This window comes from Poecilia reticulata, chromosome 6 (genome assembly GCF_904066995.2).
Source record: "Poecilia reticulata chromosome 6, P_reticulata-male-v2, whole genome shotgun sequence".
In the NCBI taxonomy this organism is placed as follows: domain Eukaryota; kingdom Metazoa; phylum Chordata; class Actinopteri; order Cyprinodontiformes; family Poeciliidae; genus Poecilia; species Poecilia reticulata.
This window is the reverse complement of record NC_088835.1, coordinates 5,783,376-5,811,218: the sequence shown is the minus strand read 5'-3', so window position 1 is coordinate 5,811,218 and position 27,843 is coordinate 5,783,376. Positions and strand designations below refer to the sequence as shown.

Genomic DNA, 27,843 nt, shown 5'->3' with positions numbered 1-27,843 from the left:
TGGGAGCAATGTTAGTCATTGCTGTGTCTACAAGGCATAACTGACTTGCAAAAAGTACAATCCTAAAGAAAACCGCACCAAATAAAACAATAGTCTACTTTCCAGAGACCAAACAAGCCCACCAAAGGACTTTCCAGGTGTGGACACACCTTTAAACAGAATGCTCAACAGATGTGCTTGGATTAGCTCAATCTAAGCTAGTCCTAATGTTTTATTTTACTGTGTGATGTTTGTGTCTGTGAGTTCAAAGTATCTTCAAAGGGTGAAAGAAAATCATTGTCCTTCCTCCTGAATAGCTGCGTTTTCAATACAAATGTGCCCAAAACTTTCTCAGTATTCCGCAAATCTCGAAAAAACAATTCCGCATCTGTGGTGTTTCCATTAAATCACAGCTGAATAAGTTTGTGTACTGCAATAAGTCATTAACAAAAAATGCCACGCTATGATCCTCCAGCTACTTCCTGCCATCTTCTTCTTCGGGGTTTTCACTTGTGGAAATGTCCGGTTGTTGATCATCTGACTCGTGTGATGAGAAAAAAGGTTTTTCATTGCAGTTTTCTGAAATAAACCAACTTCGACACGACCAAAAAAAACCACCTCAGCGCCAAAACGTTTAATAGAAATACTAAGTACGTGGTCAGTGGAAACACAGCCATTGTAGTAAAGCATGCTTCTCCTAAACATCTTATGAGAGTTTCCTCAAGTTCAAAATGCTCAATAACATATAAGTGATACTTGCTCAGCTTCTAATTAGCTTTGCTAATTGGTCAAGCATTTACAGGCTAATTACAACATCTCACTAAATGGTGATAGTGATGACGCTAATGGAATTCATTGTCCAACATCTCAGATATAGACAAAGCTGAAACATCATAATGTTATTGTACAAAAACATTTCTAATGGCAAAAACCAAATCATTTCAGACAAAACTCGTTAGGCTCAGCTTGCCTAGGTGTTGCGACCACAGGGCAGTTATTTAACTTAATTTATTGAAGTATTAATAGAGGATGGCATAAGATTACTTGGGTACAAAGCATTAATGAGCTGTGACTGTTGTCCAGTGGGAAGGTCAGGAGAGAGGGCGACCTTGTCGGGAACTGGAGCAAATTAATCACTTATGGCTACCGTATATACTTTACAGCTTGTGGTCAAATAACACATTCCAACAGCATTACATATTCAACGTCTTCAGTTCTTCCGTCTACTGTCATCAACATCAGGAGGAATAGAAGTGTACAAAGAGAAAACGATACATTTAACTGAATGTGAGTTTGTTTTGTAGGAAAAACAGCATTGCCTTTCCAGATCCCTCTTCATGGCTTTTTCCTGACTGTATGTATTCTATGTCATGTGGGAGCGCTCACTATTTGTGCATCTTCGACAAACATTGTACACCCGCATGTGGACGAGTGTGTCTTCAGTGCCTGCTTCCATGCGTGTGTGTGTGTGTGCGCGTGTGTGCGTGTGCGTGTGTGTGTGTGTGTGTGTGTGTGTGTGCGTGTGTGTGTGTGTGTGTATGCACGCTTGCTCCTTTAGCGTGGGTGTTCCTTTTTTTGGTTCATCGGCATCACACTCTCACCCTTGGGAGATGCAATGCGCAAGCCACCCCGACTCCAGCAAAGTTTCGCCTCGGTTCCTGAAAAACTTCCGAGCGCAGAGTCGATAGAGTAACCTTTAGAGCGGGGCCTCCCCCAGCCGAGATCAACACACCCAGCCTAGTGTAAGTCATTACTGTGGACACAACTTCCCCCGTGGTGTAATTGGATGCAGACAAATGTGCAATATGTAGTGTTCATGGCTCACCTATGTTGAGCCAATCAAGGATCTCATGTGGAAATGTAACAGTTCTGGAAGTCTAGCAAAAATGATAGCAACACCCAAGAGTGACGCTATTGATAAAACAGGAGGGATGAAACGGAAACCTAATGGTTAAAGGGACGATAAACTGTAAAAGTGACAGTATGTTTGGGCAAAGTACACACAGATAGATACAGTATTTACAGGGAAGTCAAATACCACAAAATATGTCTAAGGGTCAGGTTGGTAGGGTTGTGTAATGGGTTTTTCATTATAGTTTTATATTGTTGTGATTCTAATTCAGTTTGTTTTTAGAGTGTGTTTACTAGTTTTTATTAGTTGCTGTTAGCTAAATATTATTTAGTTTTACTTTAGTTTTTATTAACTATAGTAGTACTTTTAGTTTTTTCATACTATGGTTAATTTTTAGGTGCAGAATTCAAGGAGGTTAAAGTATTGTATTGTGATTGTGTATACATGGATCAGGTAATGAATAATCAATAAGATATACAATTTAAAAAAAATTTAAGCTGTGCAACCCAAACAATTCCTCGGCTTTTTGTAAAGACAAAGGTGGAGTTTTGTTTTTCTTCTTCTGCATAATCAAATCCGCCACCTGCTTTCAGCATTAAGTAGTTGTTTCATTCCATGAAGGGAACAGCTTTAGTCACTGAAAATCTAAGGCAGAAATTTATGTTAACATAGATGAAGTGTATTTTACCTCTAATGAATGCATGAGGCATCACTGAAATTTATGCAAACTGTTTCAGAGAGACACCAAATTGCTTTCAAGTTTTAGGAGCCGATCGCCCTTTGCGTGCAGATTGAGAATTAGACGGACATGCAAACCTTGCTTCGCACACATTTATCAAATGTGATTCTTCCTCTGTGTTTTTAAAACCGCTTTAACAGACACACAGACTGGAAACCTCTGAGCTGAATATGTTCTTCTGTACTCATAGCAAAACAACATAAACCACATGTAAACATTATCTCATCATTTTTAATTGACCAGACAAATGATGAATGATGTCATGTTCTTGTAATGGAACATGAAGGTGAATAACACCGTGCTACACTATTATTAGCTAACCACAGTCACATGTGTTTGTTTAAGGTATGGCTTTCAGCCGACAGGTACTGTTAGTACTCTCCCCGCCTACACGTAACCATTAGCTTGAAGTTAGCATCGCATTGATTATTGGATCTAGTTGCTGTTTTGCTTTCAATGAACTTGCAAAGCGGGTGATTAAAGGGAGAGTAATGAGCACATCTGGGATCCGCAGAAAGCACAGGGCAATTTACAATCTCAGGTTCAATACTCAAAGTGAAAAGCTGGACCTGTGGGCTGAAGCTAACGGCTAACCCAACGGACCCAATGGTCCAAAAATGGTCTTTTTTCTACGTCCAGTCATGTGTTTTGTACAGATGAATCGTTGCCATGGAGATTGAAGGATTTCTGAAACATGCATGAAATAATCAAAGCAACACTCCAGGTACGTTTTTACCGAGGGAATAACATTGTGAATGATGGAAATCCCAAAAATGTCAATTTTACATAATACTGCCCCTTTAAGGAATATACACAAGAAATTTCTTGGTTTGGCAATGAATAACTATTAATATCCGCCAACAACAATTGTTATCAAAATTTGTAATTTAGATAAAACTTACCAAGTTGGTGCGCCATCTGATTCTCAAGAATTAATAGCCAAAAACTCTCACTCTATTTTTTTAAGAATATCTGTCCAGTGTTGTATTACGGAACAACATATAGATCAAATATGGAGAAGCAGCATTCAACTTCTATGCACCTCAAATCTGGAGCAAACTTCTAGAAAACTGAAACACTGAGTTCCTTTAAATAAAGACTTTTTTTCTTTCTACAATGGTCCTAAGTTGCTGTCGTAACCAGTTGTGTTGGCCTGGCAAATTTGTCATTCTCCAAGCTAACCAATTCTGGAGCAGGCTGACAAGAAACTCCGGTTGGGTCAAGCATCGTATTGGTTATGAAAACCCGGTGGCAGAGATTGCAGACTCCATGATCTATAATCATTGTTTAGTGAGTGGGACACAATCATTCTACTAATGTTGACCATAGAGTCATTAAATACTAACACTGCACAGAAAATGAATTTCTGAGATCGTAACACAAAGTAGGCTGTGTATCAGTTTTGAAAAATACCTATACCCTTGTCAATAGTCAATGGAAACATTTTAATTAGCAATACAGCAAACACGTCTCATGACCAGCTTGTTCTTGTTCCCGCTGGCATTTTGATGATTTAACTTTGTCGATGCTCTCCAAGTCTTTGAGGTTGGAAGGCCTTTCTTCCATTACCCTAATCCTCAGTTCTCACCACAGATTATCTGCCAGATTTTGGGTTTTGGCTGGACCACTCTAAAATTAGAAATATTACTTCAGGTCAGAAAAAAAACATTTAAGCCTAAAACTGCCAGGGATGTGAATAATTTTGGGCTTTTGTAGATGGCATTGATTTTAACAAAGTATCAGGTTGAGACTCGACATCTACAAAAACCTCGTCTTAAAGGAGCGGTATTATGTAAAATTGACTTTTTCAGCTTTACGTCATGTTATAATGTTATTCCGTCACTAAAACATACCTAGAGTGTTACTTTGATTCTTTCATGGATGTTTGAGAAATCCTTTAATCTCCATGACAACCATTAAACTGTGCAAAACACCTGGGTGGACCTAGCCCCACCTTCGAGGACGAAGCTCCTCCTCTGAGTTGTTGCAGTTTCCAAGCTTCCCCGTCACATCTGCTGAGCTCATTATAGGAGTTCTCAGTGCAACGCTTGTAAAACTTAGTTAAATTGTTAATAGAGCAGCCATGTTGTAATGACTTCCTGAAGGCAGAGTTTCAGAAACAACATGAGTTTTTAAAGAGACAGATACATATGGCATTTTTATAACTACTAAAGTTGACTTAGTTACTTGATTGTGCTATTAAATGGCACCATGTGAATGGAAAATACATAATACCGCCCCTTTAAATATCTTGTATAGGCGTAATCCCTAATAAAGATACCCTACTTTCAGGTAAATTGCTGAAAAAAAATTTATTTGTCAATTTTCCTATAATGTCAGGAACACACTTAAAGTAGAGTCATTTGGGTAGAAACATCTTTGGCTTCATGTCACGTAGGTACAATGTTTGGCTCTGCTCTTGTTAAGGGGTTGCTTGAGCTATTTAGTTCTAGAATACCTTGTTGTTGTGTCTACAAAGACGATTGTTTTGTATCAAATATGTTCTATGATTTTTAGCATGGGTATGATTTGTTTTAACCTAAAGTGGTCAATCCCCTTCCACATAACCCTGCATGATCTTGCTCGCCTTCTTTGCACAACTTATGAAGAAGCACTCGAAATAAATTTCACTGCTTTTTTTTACTTCTTTCTTATTGTAAATCTATTCCAAAAACATTGAAAACAACCTTTTTTTCAGCTTGTTTTTGAATTTACCTGCAGTTGTCGGATATATTTGCCATAAAGTCTGAAGTCTGGTACTACAATATATTACTGAAAAACACAAACGAAAGATTCCATGTACCAATCTGTAAAGCCAGCCATCGTTTTCATGCTTATCCGATGCTCAAGAACCCCAACAGCAAGACGGAGAGTGGTGAAAGGGTCACTGTAGATTGATACTATCTATATGGCATTGCTCACCGTTGGGCTCTTCCCAGTCAGTTAAGGCCAGGCCCATCCAGATAAATTCCTTCCTGCGGAGGAAAGGAAGACGAAACAGCACTTAAGTCATTATCCAACTGCAGCCTCCTGTAATGGCTCTCAATCTCCAAATCTAATCAGTGGCTTGCCACCACAAACGGGGGTGGGGGGCTCGCCACCTGATTAAATGCAAGTTCAAGTGGTGGAACCAGTGCCACTTTGTGGGTTTTTTTTTTTACTCAGGGGAGAACAGGGTGAGTGTTTAAACACCTGGAGCAGAGTGTTCATCCAAATTAGCCAGAACGGGTTAAAGTGGGAGATATTTAAGCAGGTGCTGACAGTCTTGGTCATGTTCTGTTTGTTAAAGTGGGAGTGCAAGTAGCTGAGGGGAAGTCATGCGAACGTCCAGGGACAGGTCATCCACTTCGGAAGCGTGCGAAGCGTCGAGGGTGTGAGGGCTGAGGGGGGAGGGATGGAGCGCGCTTCCAGGCTGTTCATCAGCAGACATTAGGTGGATTATGTTAAACCGTTGAATCTTCACAACATCAATCAGCGGCCTTCGGTGTGGGAGGAATGCTGGCCCCCGTGGCCATGATGGACTCTTTATTTGAACCCTTGCTTGTATTTACTCCACATTTATTCAGGACAAAAGGAGCAAATGAGAAAAACAGACCTTTTAGCAATCGATAGTTAGACACTTAAAAATGTTGTGTACTTCTAAAGAAACACCATGGAGAGTTTGTGCTTACGAAAAGTGCCTGTCGTGGCACTTTGTATTCATTATACAATAATGAATGAAGTGACCTGACTAGCAGAAATATGGCAGAATTGGATTTAAGCTGTGCAGAGTGCTTGCCAAAGGGACAATAGAAAACACAATCTTGGCAATCATTTAATACATTATTTCCTTTCACGGTTTTCTAATAAAAGGCTGGAGTTGGAGCCACAAACAGCCCAATACTGAATACTTTTTAGCTTTTGAGAAAACTGAAGACAAAGCACAGCACAGCCTGTTGACAGCAGTGCTTTTCTGTTTTACCTCCTAGGCAATTATCAATAGAATTGAAAATTGTATCCGTTCTTTCCCCTTACCTCAGGTTGCCAAACTCTCTGCACTGGGATTAGGAACCCAATACAAATCTTCCAAGAGTGGGGAGTTGTAAGATTACTGCGGCCTGAGGACGACATCTTGGACTAGATACCAGGTCACAACATTGTTGAAAGGACAAAGAGTAAAACTGAGGTAGACGATGCAATCCAAAATGCACGAGCAACAGCAATGTGTCTGGTTCTTTAAACCTGTTAATATTAAATCTTTAAATCCATCAGTATTGTGAGTGGCGATTGTTTTAGTACATCTTATTTAACATCAGGGACGAAGTCAAGACCGTTTCTTCAAAGACCAAGACTAGACCAGACATTCCTAGACCACGACCAAAGCCGAGGCAGAATGATTAGAACTTTGATCAATATTTCAGGATATTGCTTTCTATACGCCACAAGAATTGCAGAAATACATAGAAAAATATTTAATTACTCAACCAAAACTACTTCTTGGTATTAATCTAATAACTGTCATAATAAACTAATACTTAGGTTATTAAATGCAGTCATACATTGATAAACATTCTCTAAACTGAATTAATCAGCTTATGTTGCACAATAGTTCCATGATACATTTTATAAAACAGTGAGATTAGGATAATAAAGATTTTGTCATATTTAATGAAAATTATGATTCTCTGAATAAAAGTCATTTATCAGAGTGAGATGTATAAATGCTTACTTATCTTACTAAGGTAATGTTTAGGGATCTTAATAGGTTATGCTTTTCTGTTTTGTTCATGATGTGTTTTTAAGATAACTTTTACTCTCCAGCCTCCATACTGGCTTGGGGAAGTTATTTAACATTTCCACTAAGGATCTAGGATTTTATTAATGCAACCTATGGGAAAAAATGTATTTCCATGTGTTTTGGACTTTCATCCACACAAAATCCCTGTTTCATATCACTAAAAATGATTAATAATGAAAACTCTGACCAAAGTGTAGATTTGAGAAAACTTTGTAGTCGTGTTTACATGTAGACATGGAAGAACTGAGATTTAGGGTCCTACGTATTACACTCTATGCAGGACCATTTGTCACAGTGCACTCTGTGACAAATGATGTCCCACACTTGATTTGACACAAGCCCCAATCGGCAACGTCTTGTGTTTTAATAACTTCATTTTCTAATACGCTGTTAACCTACACTTTTGTCCACACCAATGAACTTCCTGGCGCCATATTTTAATTCCTAACAGGAAGTCGTGGTTGTTTTGAAAGAAGGTTTTAGCTATGTGCTACACTGCCCCCTTTGGGTTTGGCATATTAAAAGCAACGCTCAGTGGCATATTTGTGCTTCATGTGGATCAAAACTTTTCTGATTTCATGTACGATATATATATTTTTAAATGTGACGGAGATATTCATGCTTGTAAAGCTGAGTGCACAAGGCCTTGGTTAGATATATATCTTAAATATGTATTTTTACGATTTATATTCCAGAACAGTAACAAATTGAAAATTCTGGTTTAAGCAACTAACCATATGAGCATTGCCCTTTTAATTGTGTTTCTTAATAATGGAGCCATTATTATTGCATGGCTGCTGTTATGCAGCCTATGCAGAGTGACTCAGGCCGGCGGCTCCGTCAGAAGCTGGGCCGAGACGAGCAGCTCTTCCAAAGTATCTTAAGGAAACTTGGCACTCTTCTTTGGAGTCATTTCAGATTCAATCACACTTGATCAACTTGGACCGCATCCGGTGGTATTTATAGAAAGTTAAACGTTATGCGGTTATACAGCCTGGCCCAGACCCAAGAGCGCGCTATTTATTTCTGCCTCTGCAGCAAAGCTAGGAGTTGAAAATTCTTGGCTCTCAGGTCGACTCCAGATTGCTCGATTTCCAGTGAAACTGAGAAGGAGCTTTTTGTCAACAGAACTATGCGCATTTAAAATATTGCGTTATCTTAAGTTGTTAAACTGTTTTAAGTAATGGTCGACATTTTCACAATTTTATTTACTTCCGTAGTCCATTTCTAGGGAATAAATCCGATGTGAATAATTGACTGATTAAGTTGAGTAAAATGTCAGCGAGCAGAGCCAGGAAAATTCCACAAAGTCTGTCTCCAGATTTATTTTTCTCCTGTGACGTTCAAAGCAGTTAGCAGACAATAGACTATTAAACTCCTGACCCATTAACCTTTATTTTCCTATGTTACAGATCCCTCGCTAGCAGCTGAGTCTGAGAGTTAATGACTCAGCTAACATGACAATAAAATTAACAAGGTGTTTTAAGCTGTTGCGTTTCTGGTGCCCAGAAACGGGCCGACTCTCCCAATCAGTAGAAAGCATTTAAAAGCACCCTTCCCTCCTAAAAGCCATTATCGCAACATGATAGATCTTGAAGCACAAGAGGCCATTAAGGCAGTTTAATGAATAGACTAGCCAGAGCAGCCAGGTGTCTCCAGAAAAGCACTTGATCACACGCCTACAAAGTTTCGTCTCTTTGCTTCACTGGTCGGCGCGTGTCTGAATGAAAGCTCGGTGGAAATCCGCAGCGGGGAGCTGAAAATGACCTTCTTATGTTTTGTGCAGAAAGCCATCCCATAAGACATAAGCATGTCTAGCGGTTATTTGAACTGATTTCTCAAAATCCAAAATCAAAAGGCATAAATATCAGCCTGAGCTAACCTTTTGCTCATGACAGAGTACTTGGCTGTGTGCTGGACTTCCTCCTTCCTGCTAATATTGACTCGTTCTAATTTGCTCTCATGCTTGCTCAACTGGAACCAATGGTAGATGGGTTGCATCATCTGAGAATAAAATGCAAGGCTTTTCTTTGAGTGGCTTCTTCGAGCCTAAACATTTTGCATTTGGAAAATTTGTCACTGTCAAAGTGTTATGCCACACAAACGTTTCTCTTTGTTACAACTGGAAATAGTTGAGCAAAATCCAGATTTTATGCTACAGACGACACAAAGCAGCACATGCAGCACATGAAGTAGAAGGTAATTAGGGGATTTTAAAAAAATGTTTTACAAATAAAACTCAATCAGAATTCTGATTCATATCCTCAACTCCAACATCTCTCTGGCTGACTTCTTCTAACTCTGCGTACAAACAGATGGGTAAAAAGGAGTTGCGAAAGCAAATGAGGTGTGCGGTACGCAATTGCATTTTTCTGAGTAACTCTTTTTGAAAACTTGTAACTGTTTTGAAACAAAAATATATTAGGAGTATTTTCACTATACTGTACTTTTTACTTTTACTTGAGTAATTTCATTATCTTACTGGATTCTCTAACTTCACTGAATGAAGAACAAACATGTTTTAACTAAAAATTGACCAGACACAGACACACACCAGCTGTTTTTGTTAGTTTTATATTAACAAAAACCGATTTAGAAAAAATAATATTTTGCCTGACTTTGTTCATTTTTTGTTAATTATTTGAATTATTTGTTATTTTTGTCCTTAAAACACCAAAATTTGAACTTAACTTCATATTTTGATTCGCCTGATTACGCAATTCTTAAATATTACATTCTTGATCATTTGATCAGTTACTCAGTGCTTGAGTCGACTTCTTACCAAATAATTTTTTACTCTTACTTGAGTAATTTTTTGGACGGCTGCGTTTTACTTTTACTTGAGTAATAATATGTTGAAGCAGTGCTACTCCTCTGGGTGGGTGTGGATGCAGTCGAGCGTAAGTTGCCAGGCTCAGGTTGCTTTTGGTTTCTTGACCTTGTACTGGGATATTGGGTTGACTTGTTTGCTGGGTGGTGGATGTTGTGGACAGGTGTCTTTTAAAAAAAAATCATTTTATAGACGAGTTCAAACTGGTGGCATCACTACAGGTAATCAGGAGGGTTTCTAATAGATGGACTAATAAATCTGAGAGAGCCAGAATTCATGCTGGCTGCTACATGTTCAGATGTGTATTTCATCAAATAAAAGTATTTTTAAATTGTACAATATAATTTTCTGGATTATTGTTCAGATTCTGGTCCTAACGTTTGAAGAGTACCAAGTTTTAAAATTACAGACCTCTCTGATTTAGTTAGTTGGGAAAACTTGAAAAATGTATGAAAAACTTTCCCCACTGTACAAATGTGTTACTCCTTTTTACCCGTTATTTTTTGCTCAAAGTTCACCAGTTAATGCAGCATCAGTTAGCCACTAGAAGCAGTGAGTCGCCGAGGTCTTGAGGTCTATAGTTGACTTAAACGTCTACATTTATCGGGAAATATGAAAAATTATGACTCATAAAGAGGGTAAGTTACCAGTTTCTCCCAGCTTTTTTTCCTACTGCTGCTGCCATCAAAACATCAGTTATGAATAGAATAAAAAAGTTTAAGTTTCTGGTAACAGCTGACAGAAGACAATGCTCTCATCTCACGCCGTAAGCAGAACATGCTATAACTATAACTATAACAAGAATAGGAAGGCAGTAAATATCGATATGTTTCACTGTAACATTTTTCTACGTCAACTGTTTAAAAGGGTTGCTTCCGACCCAACTCCCTTTTCTAAAAATCATAACCACCCTTTCTGATGGCAGTATTTCACCCTGGAGTTTATGTTACTCCATAGTGGCTTTCCATGAGCTTCTGATCAGACGATGACTAACGTCTGATGGCATCAAAGGCCGCGTTCACTCACCATGGTGACATTCCGATAGCCAGTTGTCGGCTTGAGTTATGAGAGCCTTCAAATGTCAAATGGGAAACGTCTGGGTCATCCTTTCAGAGCAGGGGTCAAATCAGTGAGTGCAGGTCTCCGAGTCACTGAAAAACACTCATCGCATGATTTGTCTTCAGCTTTGTCTGTTTCTCATGGAGCTCCTGGCTTTTTATTATTTATGCTACTGTCAAGCATACAGGTGGAAACATATTTTAAGGTTGTGTCTTTGGTCTTCACCCGAATCATAGAGCCGAGGCAAGAAAGGAATGACCCAAGAAGAACAACTGCAAAGTCCTAGTGAATATCTAGACTTTAAAAAATCTGCAGAGAGAAAACACCAAGCTCACTACAAGAAGAAGTTTGGGAACATTGTCACTCATATGTGGTTGTGGGATCCGAGGCGCTGACAAGGACATTTTCCATGTGTAATACTCCAGGTCATTTCAAACCCAACAACTCTCTCAGACAGAAACTGGCTCACCCCAAAGACAAAACACCAGGGGAAAAACACTGAGACAGAATCTTAGCAGTGAGGGATGTTCAGACCTCTTCAGTGCAAAAACAAAATCACAGCTATACCAACATAAGATCTGTTTGAAGATGTCGATGGGCACATTTAGAACAAGGCAGGAAGGTGGTTTGAGGAGCGAAAGAAGCCATTTGTTAAACATAAAAAACCAATACTGAACATCGGAGATATTCTCAGATTTGATCTTTCTAACACCTACTCTGCAGGCCTGACTGATTTCCCTGGGTGATTTTATACTTGTATATACATCTTAGGGCATGTGGCCAAAACAACTCATATGGGACTGTTAGGGAGATGCTTGGATCATCAAGCAACAACAACCCAAACACTGAGCTGAATGGAAGGCAGGACCAGGTGCTTTAACTGTCCCTTTAGTGTTTATAAATCGCTGAACTGTCTAACACTAAAATCCATTAAGAACATGCTGTTGCTGTATCAACCTTCCAGACCTCACAGGTGTTCTGGTTCTGCTCTGCATCAACCAGAATCAGAACCAAACATGGAGAAGCAACATTCAACTTCTACGCTCTTTAATCTGCAACAACCTTCAGAAAACGGCAAAACAACAAAAACATTGAGTTCCTTTAAATCATATGCAAATAAAAAAATGACCAAATAACTTGTAAAAAAAAAACGCAACCTAGTTTTATATTAACTGAGTTCATAGGCAGTCTTTATGTTCTCTTTGTCACTGTTTTACTTACTTTACAATAGCCCAAAATGGAAACCTTTCGATCACCGCATATGAAATGCCAATTTGAAAGAAGTTTTCAAACTTCTGTTCTGTGAGCTGCGTTCAGAAGTAATCAGAACATTAAAATGATGGATTCTGGTTCTCTGGCAGTGGCGTGGCCGCACTTCCTGGCAGTAAAACAATAAAAATGATAGATTGAAAAATCTTAATGACATAATGACTGAAATCAGCTTCTCTCAGAAAACGCTTTTCCTCCCAAAGTGGGGGGTTTACTTTTCCAGGGAAACTGTAATGGCACATTAACTAGCATGTATTTATGTAAAATCATGGGTTTTAAAACAAGTCTGGTTCGGTTTGGCCACAGAGATGGTCTTTTCCTACACTTAATAACATCTGGGTTATTTTGCCAACCCAGATTTGGGTTAAATATTAACCAGTGGATGGGCACTTTAGATATCCTCTAATGTCTGTCTAATGTTAAGGCTAGCTGTAGCTAGAGGCTACCTCAGCAAGTAGTGGTGTATCCACTTAAGGTTATTTTAGGACAAATTAACCTACCCGTGTTTTCAATTGTTGGAGGAAGCCGATATACTTCAGCTTGAAGTATTTACTACATAAATACAGAGGAAAACATGGAAACTGGCTCTGGTCACCTAGCTCCTTTGCTGTTTAGGTTGTTTCAAAACTAAACTTGTCAGATATAAAATGGTTCTTTATATTTCTGGACTTTTAACACCAACCATGCGTCAAGGCTTGACGCAAATTTTCTATGTTTAATGCTTGGTCTACTGTCAGGAAATCTGGTTTTAGGACTCCAATTGATTGATTTAATCAGAGGTCACAATCTGTCATGTTGCACAAGAATCAAAGAGTCTAAAAGGTGATTGAAACCTCAACAACAACGACATATGTACAAAATGTTCTGTTTAAAGTACAAAATAACAAAAAAAGGGATGAAATGATAATACATAGCAAGTTTTTGATACCACTGAGTCTGCAGCTGCCTGTTTAGTTTTAACTTCTTAGTTATTTATGTACTTCCTGTTAGCGACTTATAAACATTTAAATCTGGATAAAAAAAGTTCCTGCTCAGTATGAAACGCTACTAAATTAACGTGACGATGCTGACTGTTTTGTCAGATTTTTTTTTTGTCAAAGTTTGAACATTACAGATAGCTAGGACTAGCTTGCACTAACTATCAAATTTCAGGCTAAAGTTATCTCAAGTTAGCTAATTCAATATCTTGGGTAAACTAATGTCATTAACACAATGGCATAAACATTATGAAACAGAACAATTTTACCATTCTTCTTTATGTCTCTTGGTGAAACAAGGTTATCAACAGGTTGTTGAAGAATTCAAAATGGCAGCTTGTGAAAAATGACGAGCCCCGTCCTCCGGTCTTCTCTAACTTAAGAACTACTAGACTTCTGTCCCACCAGCTTTAAAACTGTGTTTATGTCAACTACATAGCCCAGCAGTCCTTTCTGTGGAGATGCAAAGACAGAACAACAGTCTTGCTGATATTATTAAGGGCAGAATGTGCTTTTTTAATACCTAAAAGCCTCATCAGCGAATTACCATGTAAGTGCTGCACAAGCGCAAAAACAGAAAGCTGACAGCAGGGAACCGAGTCTCCCTGCTAACCTTTTCGCTCACACCTACAAGCCCAGGCTTTTAGCCGCAGGAAATGTTGGAGTCAATGACAACATCCAGTATAAGGAGCTATAAACATAGTGGTATGGCCTAAGATCGAGAATTGGTGAGCCTTGACCTTCTTTTCTATGGTTGGCTCTCAGCTTAATGCGAACCTGGCACGTTTCCCGCCCATTAACCCCCTCCGTCTCCAGGGCTCAAATCTGGACCTATTTTAAGAAACAGGAAAGCAAGGTGTACGTTTCCAAGCTTTGTTCTGTAAATTAATAACTCCAGTCCAGCTTAAAGAGATAGTTCCAAATGTTTCAAGTAAAGTTCTGTTAAAATGTCAAAAATATTATACTTGTTGCAGTGTGAAAAGCAATAGGAAAGTGTTCACCCTAACCCTAACCCTAACCCTAAAGAGAACAGAAATTAATTTCTGTTCTCTTTATTTAACTTCTATACCAGACAGTTATTCTACCAGAAAACACTTTGCTGGATCTGTTCTCAGTACCTGTTTCACACAGGAGAATCATTGGTGGCGCACCACCTCCAAGGTCAATTTCCTGTCAATATTAATTAGTCTGCGATGGACTGGCGACCTGTCCAGGGTGACCCCGCCTCTTGCCCAAAACGTTTGCTGGAGATAGGCACCAGCAACCCCTCATGATCCCACTGGGGACAAGGGTGTTAGAAAATGGATGGATGGATGAGTATTAATTGTTTTTTTTTTGTAAATAAATGCCTTATGCAAACATGGCAATGACTTATAGGGACAGATTAAGAAAATTCTCTTCATTACTATGTTGAAGTAGTTTTGCTTTTTACTCCACTTTACTTTTACATCAAAAAGTTTCTCTAAGCAGAAATGGTTTACATGCTCTGTTCTCAGTACTTGTTTCAACCAGGAGAATCATTTATGGCACACCACCTCCAAGCTCAATTTCCTGTTTAGATATTAGTTAGTTTGTAGAAAACTGGCTAATATAACCATGGCAATGATTAAACGGTACAGATTGAGAAAATTGTCTTCATTTAGACTACTTCAAAATAATTTTGCTTTTTAGTCTGCTTTAATTTTACATCAAAAAGCTTTTCTAAGTTGAACTGGTTTACATGCTCTGTTCTTAGTATTTGTTTCACTGGTGAGGCACACAACCCTACCTCAATTTCCAAGGTGAATAATTATAAACTTTTGTGTAATTGATTGCCCAACTCAAGCGTGACAATGAATTGTTTTAGAAAATAGAGATGTTTTAAGATGATCAGGGTTTGTACTAAAGAAGATGCCAAGACAGCTAGCTAGTGCAAGGAAGATATTCGCTGGTTGTAATCGCTCAACAGGACCTCATTTCAAAAATGTGGAATACCTCTAAAACAACAGAAGCAAATAGAAAAAAAAAAGTTGATGCAATAACATCCTAAACTGGTATGGAAACGAATAAACAAACTTAAAAACAATGTTTGTAGGGATGGAAGCAAACACACTGTATTCAGCGGTTAAATGCATTTTCCTTCAGGATATCATCTCCAGGTCTGCTGTGTGTGGCTTGGACCCGTCGCACAGTGACTCAGGCTGCTCTCCATTTGAAAAATTAAACAGTAGAGAGGGAGGTGGGTGGAGGTGGGTGGAGGTGGTGGCGGTGGGAGAGGCTGGAGTTGGCAGCGGCTAGGGAGTTGGCAGAGTTAAATGAGGGCCTCGGGATGAAGAGGGAAGAAAAAAATTATAAAATAAAATAAAACATGCTGAGCTCAGCACAGCCTTTACAATCTCAATCACAGAGGAGGGAGCCGGAGAGCTGATGTAATGGCTGAAGTCGTGCTGCCACCGCCTTGGCAGAGGGTGGGGAGCTCGTCAGCACGGCCGCACTAATTCACCCCACACCACACACACCACCAATCACAAGATCCCCCCACCCCATGCCGGATCAAGGGTACATCGTGCCATCAGTGGGGTGGGGGGGGGAGAGCGGGGTGAGTTATGGTCACTCATAAGGTACAGGATGAAACATTTAGAGACTTCTTTTCAGACTGAAGAGTGATAGAATGAGAGAAAGATTACCCCCCAGCCCCCAGTGCCCCCTTCTCTTTTTGCACATTACAAAACGTATTGAGATTATACAGAAAACGTACTTGTTACACCTTCCTTGAAAACTGAACACACTCCTGTCTCTTACTATCAGTCTTGGGGGCAATCCAGTAAAAATACAGTTATGGATTTCCGGAAAAAGAAAGGCGGCGGGTGTCGAGAAATTTTCTGGATGTCAGCATGTGGCGGTTGAAGAGAAATATTTTTTGTTTTTTACAACCATGCCATGAGGCCATGCCATGCCTCTGGTCACTTTTATGCAACGTTTGTGCAAAACTGGTCCACAAAACGGAAATTTGTTCTCAAACAATACTTTAAAGCGGACATTTCATGCTTTTAAATACTTCCTTTTCATATTTAAATCATCTATTTAAAGTAGAACTGCAATGTTTTGGTCTGAATCCCTGGTTATTAGCTCCACAGACGGCTCGTTTACCTGTTCTGAGGCGTTTTAGAGCAAATCGTTAGAGCAATTATTTTTTAATTGTGATTGAGACATGACATGCCCCGCCCCCATCTTTTACCCCTCGTTCGGCCATTTTTGTAGTTTGATAGCAGCGATACGATTATCTACCACAGATGTCAACAACGGAAGACTTGTCCATCGTATCTTACATGTCGGAGCCAGAGTCTGACCCCAGCAGGACAATGAAGACTACTAACACAACGTGCATGTGTCTCCTTTGAAGTGCACTAGTTAATTAAAAAAAAAAAAAAACACTGACAGAAATTGTCTTTGTCAGAACAAATCAGAATACCCTAAGAAATGACACCTGAATGTAAGAATGTTTAGGTTTAAGACATCAGAAATGTGCAAACGCTTATAGGACATTCACAGTTGTTGTCTACAGGTCCGCCGGGTCTTCTTCGTTGAAGTTTCTTCAGGGAAAGCAGTTAGTGGGTTTGTCCAAACTGAATTGTTCTCCAAACTAAATCTGGACACACAATAATAACGTACGTTCCGCAACATCGAATCCGAACTGGTGAAAGAGTGCAGTGATTTCTTCTAAGTCGTCACTGCCACCTAGTGTCCGAATACTGCCATTGTGTGTCCAGGATGAAAACTGATGTAAAACAACATCCGCAGTTAAGGAAATTTATGTTAGTTCTATTTATTTCATATTATTGATATATTCATATTTACTTACATAAAAGGTATGGAGACATAATTCAATTTCACGTTTTTATTTTGTACATGAATAAAACTGTAGTCGAATTCAAGGATATTTGACAGAAAATGTCAATTTAAAAAAAAAAAGTCCATTGTGACATAAAAAGAAATATTTTTGAATACTGTGGCAGCATGTAGCAAAGCAAAATGTTAATGGACAACTTTTTTATTTATTTATTTATTTTTTACATATTTTAGAATTTATTTACCTTGTGAGATCATCTAACAAAAAGAAGTGAATCATTTTAAAATGGAGTAGGAAGCTACAAGATTTAAATACATAAATAATTAATCCTTTTAATAACTATATATCTAAAAATAATAATGTTCTATTCAGAAGATGCAAGTCCGTTGAGATATCTCGCCACTGCTTCTACTTGACTAATAGACTGATTTTAGCAAAAGTCAAGATCAGTCAGATTTGATGAATTGGGATCTTGAAAATAAATTTTTGTGTCTTGCCACATATTCTTAAATGGTTTAATAATAATAATAATAATAATAATAATAATAATAATAATAATAATAATAATAATAATAATAATAATAATAAATTAAATTAAATTTTCCGAGAAAATTAATTATACTGGGAGGGCGGGGGGTGAGGTTTGGCCGATGACTGGTTTGAAATCGGCATTCTTCTGCTCTCCCCTGTCATCACATCCAGGAAGAACAATCGAGTATCACAGCGGCACATCCTTGGAACTTGGACATTATCTGAGCAGATATGGTAGGTTTGAATGAAGCTGAATGCCGCTTTATCACTTTAATAATATGCGATATGTACATTAACAATAAAACGTCCAGTTAGTTATTGTTATGTTGCTATTTTTGATCGGGGGTTAATTTAGTCGGGCTATGCTAAGCGTTAGCCTGCTAAGTTGTGTGCACTGTGAGTAAGCAAAACAGCTTCAGTAGCTGTTAGCATTATAAGCTTACTCAGAGGGAACGTGAAGCAACTTTTCTTTAAAGTCCACTGTGGAATACTCGAGAACACATCTCCTTAAACCACATACTAAAAACTGAGAAGCTTATTTGTGCGGTTAAGCCGTCGGCAGCAGCGTACCATAGAGGTGCTAGCTGAAGTTAGCCGCACCAGATTGAGTTAGCATAAATGCCCTGAGCGGAGGGAGAACCGTGGCTTTACTTTCGCTTTGTCTCAGGTCACTTTCTTTTTATTAAAATAACATGATATATTTGTGTTGCATTCTTATATGTAAAGAAATTTGCTTGGAGAAATCTTTAGATACATTTAATGTGTATATTTTAATCCAATTGACGCTACAACTAATAAATGGTTCGAGCTAGCATCGGTTACTGAGTTGTCATCGTTTAACGTGGATTTATCAATTATTTAGCCGCTATACGGTCATTTAAAACCCCTGACTAAAACAGCGGAGGCTTTAGACGGGCACAGAACCGAGTGTTGCGTTTTACCTCGAAGTTTTTTTTTTATTGAACACACATTTTCATAAAGAACTTTGTGATTATGGAAGATAATTACGTGCGTCTGGCTCGGTTGTGTTTTTCCAGCTATCAAAGTGTATAATTTGTTCTGCATTCCTTTTTGAATTCTTGCTTGTTTTCTCTCCAGTTCCGCAACCAGTACGACAACGATGTAACAGTATGGAGCCCTCAGGTGAGTTTTGTCCCCCGCAGGCTCCAGTTGCACCGAGTTCAGGGCCGTTTTCTGAGGCGCTTCTGTGTCCGCAGGGTCGCATCCATCAGATCGAATATGCCATGGAAGCGGTGAAGCAAGGCTCAGCAACTGTGGGACTGAAGTCCAGAACACACGCTGTCCTCGTTGCACTGAAGGTACGATCATACAACCCTCTGGGATGGGAAGGGAAATGTGATTGTGTTAGGATTTTACCGATTTTAACATCAGAGTAAGGTGGTTCTGGTTGGCTTGCATACAGATTGACAATAATTGTTCTTAGTACTAATAACGTTTCTGAAAGGTGGGGGGAAAAAAAACCCAACAGATTTTTCTGTATCTGACCTGCTAACATCAGACCAGAGCTGATTACAACCTCTGGTTCATTTACCAATCCATACTGTTTTCAATTCAAATTCAAAAATACTTTACTGTTCCCAAAGGGAATTTAAATGTTGCTGTAACTCATTAATTCAGGATTCTGGATAATAGTAAACATAACTACAAAACTGTGTGTATGACTGATACCCATGAAATAATACTTAGTTTTGTGTGAAATAACACATTTTGTCATGATTCTTCCGAACGTCTTCATGCCTTTTCAGAGAGAATAATGTGCTTGTGTCAGATTACTGACAGAGCTCATTAATTTTAATCATTCCTTTTGTTATCTTTGATCTGAGCATCTCATTTCATTTTGGGAAAACGACACCTTCCAAGCAAGATGTTTGTGCAAAATGTCAAAACCCTCGGATTTGGTATGATCAAATGTTGTTTTAATTCTGAACAGAGAGCCCAGTCTGAACTGGCTGCCCACCAGAAGAAGATCCTGCATGTCGACAACCACATTGGCATCTCCATCGCCGGACTGACTGCTGACGCCAGGCTGCTCTGGTAGGACATGAAGGACATTTATCACCTGGAACCAGCTGGATGTTGGACATTTCAGAGAGACGTCAATAAAAGCTCTTGACATATTTTCTTTCTCTCAATATTATGGCATTTGGCAATTAAAAATAATTCTGGTGATTCTGACTGAGCTAAAACAAGAAAAGTTTGGTCTGATTGAACTTCAGATTATCCAGCCACTCGGTTCCTTCAGACTAGCCAGCAGCAATTAGCAAACACCTGGTGGAACTGAGTGTCTGCTGAGCTGGTTGTAGGAGCTACTGCTCAGTGAAACACTGGTAAAATAAAAAAAACTTTGTTTAAGGCTTCATAGAGAAATGATGTTGAGATGACTTCCTGGAGGCGGAGTTTCAGAAAGAGCAGGAGTTTCTTAAAGAAACAGAGGCCCAATTACAAATTTCTTCTGTCATTTTTGATATATATACAACATTTTTATAACAATTGAAGCTAATATAGTGCTGTAAAATGCCACTATATGTTTGGATTATACAGACTACTTCCCCTTTAAATAGGTGGATTTTCTCTCACCTCCATCTGACAGACATCAAACAGGAACACGTCTCTTAACCAGATTTACCTGCTTTGTATGTTTTGACTAATCAGACCTTTAACCTTCTCTCTTGCAGTAACTTTATGCGTCAGGAGTGTTTGGACTCGAGGTTCGTCTTTGACCGACCCCTTCCGATTTCTCGTCTCGTTTCACTCATCGGCAGCAGTATCCTTTCCGTTATTGAAGTTCTCATTTGAAAAATTGTTTAAACTTTAGGGTCAGTGTTGGGGCTAAAAAAAAACAAAACAATGCTAGACTGCTGAAAATGACGTGGTGCCCAATATATTAATGGCACACAAGCGTCTATCCATTGGAATGAGGAAAGTAGAACTGGTTCTACTGGACTAAACATGATCATTTAAGGACAAAAACGGACAAAAATAACATTGATATTGACCCAAATTGGAAGGCAGACTTTATAAAGATCTGTGATTGGTCAAAAAGCTTCTTCTTGATTTTATTGGCGGTTGGCAACAAACAGTTAGCAGCATTACCGCCACTTACTGGTATGGAGTGTAAAGGTCAAAAAGCTTCATCCTGACAGTTTGCTTCCCTTCTTCTGCTTGTTTATCACAAAGCAAGCTACAGAAAAAATGACGACTCATTTCCAGGAAAAGCAACGAATAAAGAAAACGAGCAAATTTAACGGTTAGCTAAATGTATTTTTAGTCGTAGTGTGAAAAAGTGTGATCCTGAACTGAACCCATAGAAACCCAGATTCCCACACAGCGCTACGGGAGGAGGCCCTATGGAGTCGGACTCCTCATCGCCGGCTATGATGTAAGTTTCTGCTGTTTGGATTTGCAGAGTTCCAGCGTTAACTTGAAGCACGATAAGTGGAGCGCTGAGATCTTTCTGTCTGCCAGGACATGGGGCCTCACATCTTCCAGACCTGCCCATCGGCAAACTACTTTGACTGCAAAGCCATGTCGATCGGAGCGCGCTCCCAGTCTGCACGCACCTACCTGGAGAGGTGCATGGACAAGTTCCAGGACTGTAAGATTCTGATTTTATTCAAAACTCATTGAGAAGCGTTTTGTGACGTCATTCAGTAGGGAACCTTGTTGTTGGCAGGTGCTCTGAATGAACTGGTCCAACATGGCCTCCGCGCGCTCAGAGAAACGCTCCCCACCGAGCAGGACCTCACCACCAAGGTACCAGGTTCCCTTTCAGCCGCGGCGGCCAAACCTTTTACAAGATCGTCAACTGTAAAATACAGTTTAAAAAAAAAAACACAACTCACAAAAAGAGATTTATTTTTCCCTGCATAAACAATAAAGAAATATGAAATATTTTAACTAAACAAAGAAAGTAGATTTTTTTTGTAGGAAAGGAATGTATGAATCATTGTAGATCTAAAGCTTGATAAGGGTTTTCCTTATTGGAATAAAGGCAACCGCTGTGATTTATTTTGCTTGACGAAATATTAGGATCAAACTAAGAAAACAAAATGACTAGAATAAAGTCATAGTATAACGAGAACAAAGTTGTCAATTTTCGAGAATGAAATCGTAACGTTATGAGTATTCTCGTAATAATACGACTTTATTTACGGAAAACTGCAACTTTATTGATGTAAAACTACGACTATTCTCATAAAACCACAACTTTATTCTTGTATTACAAGTTTATTTTCATACAACTTTATTTTCCTAATGTTATGACCACTCATAATTTTTGTAATTAATTTTCTTAACATGGCTTTAAGACTAGGTTGTAATTTTGGACTTGACTGAAGAAAACAAAACAATTTTGACTAAGTTGTGATATAGATCACTTTATTTGAAAAAGTTTTGATAAGGCAATTAAGAGCAAGTTTGTGCTCACCAATGTCTGCTTTAGTGTAAAAACTCGTATGAGATTAAAGGGAAAGCATAATGCTTGTTTTTTAAAAGATGAATACTTTGCACCTAACATTTTGTGGAAAGGTTTTCATTTCTAGGTTGTAGTTTTGTCCTAACTGTGGTTTAAAAGGTCGTCTTCTGCTCTAATGGGTCAAGAGGCCACGAATGGCCCCCGGGCCGCAGATTGGACACCCCTGCCTTTCAGTGCCTATCATTGTTTAAAATCAGCATGGAGATTTTCTGTTGGGGCGGTTGGTTCATGACGAATGAATGTGTTGCAGAACGTCTCCATCGGCATCGTGGGTAAGGACATGGAGTTCACCATTTACGACGACGACGTAGTGGCTCCGTACCTGGAGGGGCTGGAGGAGAGACCGCAGAGAAAGGTAGAGCGCTTCGGCTCGCATCACGCCGCTTTTCATCTGAACGAATATCCGTGAACTAAAACACAATCTGTATTTCCGTCCAGGTCGCCCAGCCTGCAGAGGAGCTGGCTTCTGGAGAAGCACCTGATGAGCCGATGGAGCACTGAGGGAGCAGAGCCTCCGTAAAACCCCCAGACCAACCGGATGATGCGGCTCTGTAGAGGAGAAGGCTGTCGTGATGTGCCACTCACAAAACTGTTCATTCAAATTAGTCTTTGCCTACATCAACCCATGTAACGTTTTTTATTGTATGGGTAAAATCTACCATTATAGTAATAAACATTCTTTTTTTTTGAGTTGTGCTTTTGGTCAATTTTTTTTTTTTAAACGGATTTGAGCCCAAAACGTTTGATCAGAAGTTTAAATGAACATGAAATATGAGGAAGCAAAAGCGTTTATTGTCTTTCAGAATATCTTAATATTTTCTGTCTGAACTTGTGTGCTTTTCCGACAACAGCTTTCTAAAACATCCTCATACGTTTTCAGGAAAAACCGTTTTTAGTTTGCATGCTAAAATGGAAACTAAAAACGGAAGTCTGAAAATGTTTTCAAAGGGTAACGGCGATCTTTTAGCCTGTCTTCTTTCTAATGTGGGAAACACGGGCAGAGACGAGCCAGAACAAAGTTAAAAAAATAAAATTTAAGTTTCTTGCATGATTACATATCTGCACAGTTCAGTCGTTTTTTAGTTTGATTCTCATTGGCCTGGCTATGTAATTTATAAATATTTTATCACTTTTTATTAAACAAAAAACTTGAGCTTTTAACAATTTTAGATGGTGATGAAGTAATAAATTATAGCTTATTGTTGACGTAACTTTCCAATTCTAAACATTTGCCTTCATAGGTGAACAACTCCTGCCCAGATCAACCTGCTCTGTGTGATACCAAGTTCTTTTATGCAGCAGCATGTTATTGCTTATGCCTCGGTCCGGCCCGACTTCTAAACAGAACATTTCAAATAAATCAATAAAAGCCCAAATTTAATACACCAGTGATGATTGGCTGACAGTTTTTGTCAGAAATAGTAAATCCCATAAACAGGTTGCTGGGTTAATGTCGGTGTTACAGTATGAACTTAGCTTATTAAACGGTTCATTTAAATGCTACTTTACGATACCAAACCTTCAGGTAGAGCCTTTCCTGACGCTCAGGTTCTGCTCTCTTCCAGTTCAAGCAAAGATGACCATGGCTGGTGTTGTCATGCTAACACCAGCTGCCATGCTACGGCCAATCTGCTGAGAGCTCCTAAAGCCCGAGCTAACGTTGCTAAGCCTCATGGGAGAGTCAGGGTGCTGCTTTCTTGGCCTTCCTTCTCTTGTTCCTCCGTCTCACTGAGCCACCGGATGTTTCCGTCGCCGCAGGTCGGTTGAGCTCGTGGATTTTCTCCTGCTCCAACATGGAGGTCACCTTCAGGGTGAGCTCCAGCTCCTTGAGGACCCCGGCCAGGTCAGGCTGAGCACCTTCCATGTTGTGCTGATGCTCTGTCTCCTCCTCTTTTACTCTTTCTTCAGTGTCTCCAGACTCTTGACCTTTAAAACCTCCCAGAAGGTTTTCCACCTGGTTGTCTGAAGCCTCTTCTGTTCTGTCTGCATCAGGTTCTCCTTCTGGGCTGTGCTGACAGCAGCACTGGGCACCGTCCCAACACGGGCGAGGTTCCTCTGGATAGTCTGGGAAATGTTGGAGCAAATATAGTCACTAGCTGAGTCTTCATTACAAACTTTTTTGATATTCCACTAATGACAAAAAAAAATCATAATTTTGCAATTACTGCGTTTCCAATTAAAATCATGCCTGGATACGTTTGTTCACGCGATAAGTCATCCCCCTACCACTTCCTTCTTTGTCGTTTCCGCCTGTAGTAACATGCAGCTATTGATCAGATGATTTGTGTGATGCCTAAAAATGCGTCTGTGTTTCCATTACAAATGTGAGCAAAACGTTTTCAATGTTCCGCTAATGTTAAAAAAACCCCACAATTTTGCAACGACAGTGTTTCCATTAAATAAACACAATTAAAATCACACATGAAGAAGTCTGTTCACACAATAAGTGGCAATGTCTGGTTGCGGATCATGTGACTTTGAGTGATGCAAAAAACGTCTTTCCATTAAAGTTTGGTGAAATACACTCATTTTGATACAGCAGAAAAACCTCCTAGCACAAAAACCTTTTATCGGAGAACATTAATTTTTTTTACTTGGCATTTCCATTAAGCAAATTTATTTTCAGAATTCCAATTTGTGTGGTTTATGTGCTCAACGGAGACCTAACTACAGTTTCCATTGCAGTTTTGCAAATATTCAAATTTCGATACAACCAAAAAACTAACTCATGTTAGCACGTAAAAGTTTTTTATTATCAGAAAACATGACTTTTTTTTATTTGGAATGTTGCAGCAAATTCATTTTCGCAATTCCAGTTTGCGCAATGAAATGATCAATGGAAATGGGAAATGTAGCTAGTGTTTCTGTCGCAGTTTTGCAAAACACACTAATTTTGATACAGATGAAAAATGACTTCATACTAGCACAAAAACGTTTTAGCAAAAAAAAAAAGAATAGTTTTTTCGAAATTGCCATGTTTCTATTGAGTGGATTTATTTTTGTGACTTCAACTATATGATCAATGGAAACACAGTTATTGAGTCTTCAGAACTTGTTTGGAATTTGGTGAGTTTGCAACATTCCCTCACCCTCCCAGCCTTCCTGGACCTTCTTCTCCGGCAGGATCCCGTCCACCAGCTGACCCTCCTGCATCACTCTGGTTATCTCTGACAGCTGCTGCAGCAGACTCTCCTCCTGGTCGGCGGTGACCCCCGTCACCCTGCAGATGCAGTAGTAGTTTCTAGTCTGTTTTTCCAGAGTAGTGCAACCTCAACTCAAAAAAGTTTAACAATTATTTTAGCAGAAGAAGAGTCACCTGTCAGGACTGTGGTGGGCGCTGGAGACGATGTTCTCCATCACCAGCTCCGTCGCCCTGAGCTTCTCCTGCAGCTGGGCCAGCTCGAAGTCAGCTGAGGGACCGAAGAGACGAGACGTTCAGACGGTGCGGAACCGATCGTACAGGCAGCCAACGCCAGTTCGGGAATATTGAGTTCACCTTCACTCCTTCCATAGGTTTTAGGGATGAAAGTATCAGCTAGGTTCTGCTCTACAAGGCTGTTTCCAGCATTTTACAGTCAAAATAGCAACCAATAAAAGATTATTTACACAATAAAAACATTTGAGACATTGTTCCCAATCTTCACTGGACTGAAACTCCTTTAGGTTCAACATGTGGAGAAATTACAACAAACCCAGGAGCTTCATCTGAGATTCAGAATGCTAAATGTTAAAGTTCAGAAACAGATCAAACAAAGGTGGTTTCCACAGAGGGGTTGCTAGGAGAAAGAGCCGTCTTTCTGAAACAAACATGGCGGCCCAGCTTAGGTTTGAATAAATGAACTAGATCTCTGAATAACAGAAGGAACCAAAGTAGAAATGTTGGCAAAAAAAAAGTATAATTATGTTAAACAATATTTTAGACAAGCAAGTTAGTTTATGTATTATTATTTATAAAAGTAACAAAAGGGTAAATCATCCACGGGAAGTGAATACTTTTTACAGGCAAACGGTATGCAGATATTACGGAATCAACAAACAGGTTTATTAATAAGATGAAACTCACTGATCTTCCTCTTCATATTCTCAGATCGATGTGGAAGACACCTTCTAGCTGACGGCTTGTTGTTCCCTTTAGATGTGATCTAAAAATGCAACATTCCCAATGATTCCCACATCCTGTTGCTCTAGTTAGTAGAGCTCCTTCCTCAGGCCAGTGATACATGATTGTTTTTTTGTTTTTACCTTAAATAAAATGTAGAGGATGTAGAGTAAGATCCCAAAGCCGTACACGGGGATAATCTGTCCCGCCAGGTTGGATTTGCCTCCGGTCCCGGTTCCTGTCCCGGCTCCTTTAGCCCTGGACATGGAATCAGAGTTATGGGCCCTCGAGAACCCGGACCCCGCTGCCCTCTGGCTACGGCCCTCTGGAGCCACCTGCCGGTGCATCATGGGAGGGAAATGACCTGAGCCTGCAGGGAACAGGCCAAGTTGGTAAGATGGTTGTCCAACCCAACAGGACCAATGCAATATAAACCCAAATGAACAAATACTAGAACTTTTAACTACTTTAAGCAGGCTTTCAAATGATCTGTTTTTATTATTATTATTATTATTATTATTATTATTATTATTATTATTATTTTCTATGTATTTAATTTTTTTTATGTTTTGACTTTAGTGACCAGGGAGTCAACAGGGAAGAGGGTTGTGAGGAATGGGGAAGACAGACAACGGGACTCGAACCTGTGACAGCCGCGTGGAGGACGGGTTGAGCGCGGATAGGGGTCGCGCGCTCAACCCCTATCCGTTTATAATGTTAACTTTTCTTTACGCTTCTGAAAAACTGGGTACATTCAATTTCTGACTTGGGTGTTTTGGCGCCGCCCGTAGGGAGGAAAATGCAATTACAAGAAGAAGAATAGAATTGTCTCGGAAATATTTCATGCCACATAACACAATAAACACACCCATCTCATACGGCTGAAGGTGATAGAATTATGAACCTGCCCGAAACCAAAATACCACCAAATCAAATACAGGGACGGTTTTACGGATAGAAAATAAATGGCGACGCACCTTCTGGCCGCTCGGCAGCATCCTTCTTCCCCCTGGACAGCAGCATCTTGGGAAGCAGCAGCGCGACGCACAGCACGAGGCACGTCGCGAGGGTCACCTTTTGAAACGTTGACATTGACATACCGACAGCTGGGCGGCCGCCTTCCGGCTGTATTGCAGCGTTAAACAAACAGGTTGAAGTCACAAAAATAGAGAAGACATGATGGAGCAGTGGGACTTCCTCTTTGAACGCAGGAGCGGAAGTGAGAATGAACGGCAATTACAATGTTTTACCGCCAGGGGTCGCCAAGGGACCGTATTTTAAATGTCGATCGATAGAGAAAGTAAAGAGTAAAATATTGTTAAAATGGAAAATACTTGAGCTGACAAATATTACATGGGCTACAAATGTGGCATTATTGGTGCTAAGCCTCTCTTAAACTAGACACAA

General features: G+C 39.5%; 2 protein-coding genes across 2 annotated transcripts; one reads left to right on the top strand and one right to left on the bottom strand.

Moving 5' to 3' along the window:
- Positions 1–17,940: 17,940 nt before the first annotated feature.
- Positions 17,941–23,024, top strand: psma1 (proteasome 20S subunit alpha 1). Its single transcript, XM_017305538.2, has 10 exons — positions 17,941–18,076; positions 18,941–18,985; positions 19,060–19,161; positions 19,794–19,897; positions 20,539–20,627; positions 21,172–21,242; positions 21,329–21,458; positions 21,537–21,616; positions 22,588–22,692; positions 22,776–23,024. Exons 1-10 carry the CDS (start codon positions 18,074–18,076, stop codon positions 22,836–22,838), a joined length of 792 nt encoding a protein of 263 aa, XP_017161027.1. The 5' UTR covers positions 17,941–18,073; the 3' UTR covers positions 22,839–23,024.
- Positions 23,025–23,482: 458 nt separating this feature from the next.
- Positions 23,483–27,682, bottom strand: ric3b (RIC3 acetylcholine receptor chaperone b). Its single transcript, XM_008410815.3, has 6 exons — positions 27,414–27,682; positions 26,580–26,806; positions 26,401–26,479; positions 25,654–25,747; positions 25,427–25,557; positions 23,483–24,401 (listed from the first exon to the last, which is right to left on the bottom strand). Exons 1-6 carry the CDS (start codon positions 27,532–27,534, stop codon positions 24,019–24,021), a joined length of 1,035 nt encoding a protein of 344 aa, XP_008409037.1. The 5' UTR covers positions 27,535–27,682; the 3' UTR covers positions 23,483–24,018.
- Positions 27,683–27,843: the final 161 nt, after the last annotated feature.

What these genes read in the sequence shown, in the direction of transcription:
- psma1 (XM_017305538.2), top strand. An exon ending in TCCTCATCGCCGGCTATGAT is followed by an intron (nt 21,243 to 21,328) that starts GTAAGTTTCTGC and finishes TCTGTCTGCCAG; the next exon opens with GACATGGGGCCTCACATCTT. An exon ending in CATGGACAAGTTCCAGGACT is followed by an intron (nt 21,459 to 21,536) that starts GTAAGATTCTGA and finishes TGTTGTTGGCAG; the next exon opens with GTGCTCTGAATGAACTGGTC.
- ric3b (XM_008410815.3), bottom strand. Translation starts at nt 27,534, where the DNA reads ATGTCAATGTCAACGTTTCAAAAGGTGACCCTCGCGACGTGCCTCGTG. An exon ending in GAATATGAAGAGGAAGATCA is followed by an intron (nt 25,748 to 26,400) that starts GTGAGTTTCATC and finishes TCGGTCCCTCAG; the next exon opens with CTGACTTCGAGCTGGCCCAG. An exon ending in GCCCACCACAGTCCTGACAG is followed by an intron (nt 25,558 to 25,653) that starts GTGACTCTTCTT and finishes CTGCATCTGCAG; the next exon opens with GGTGACGGGGGTCACCGCCG.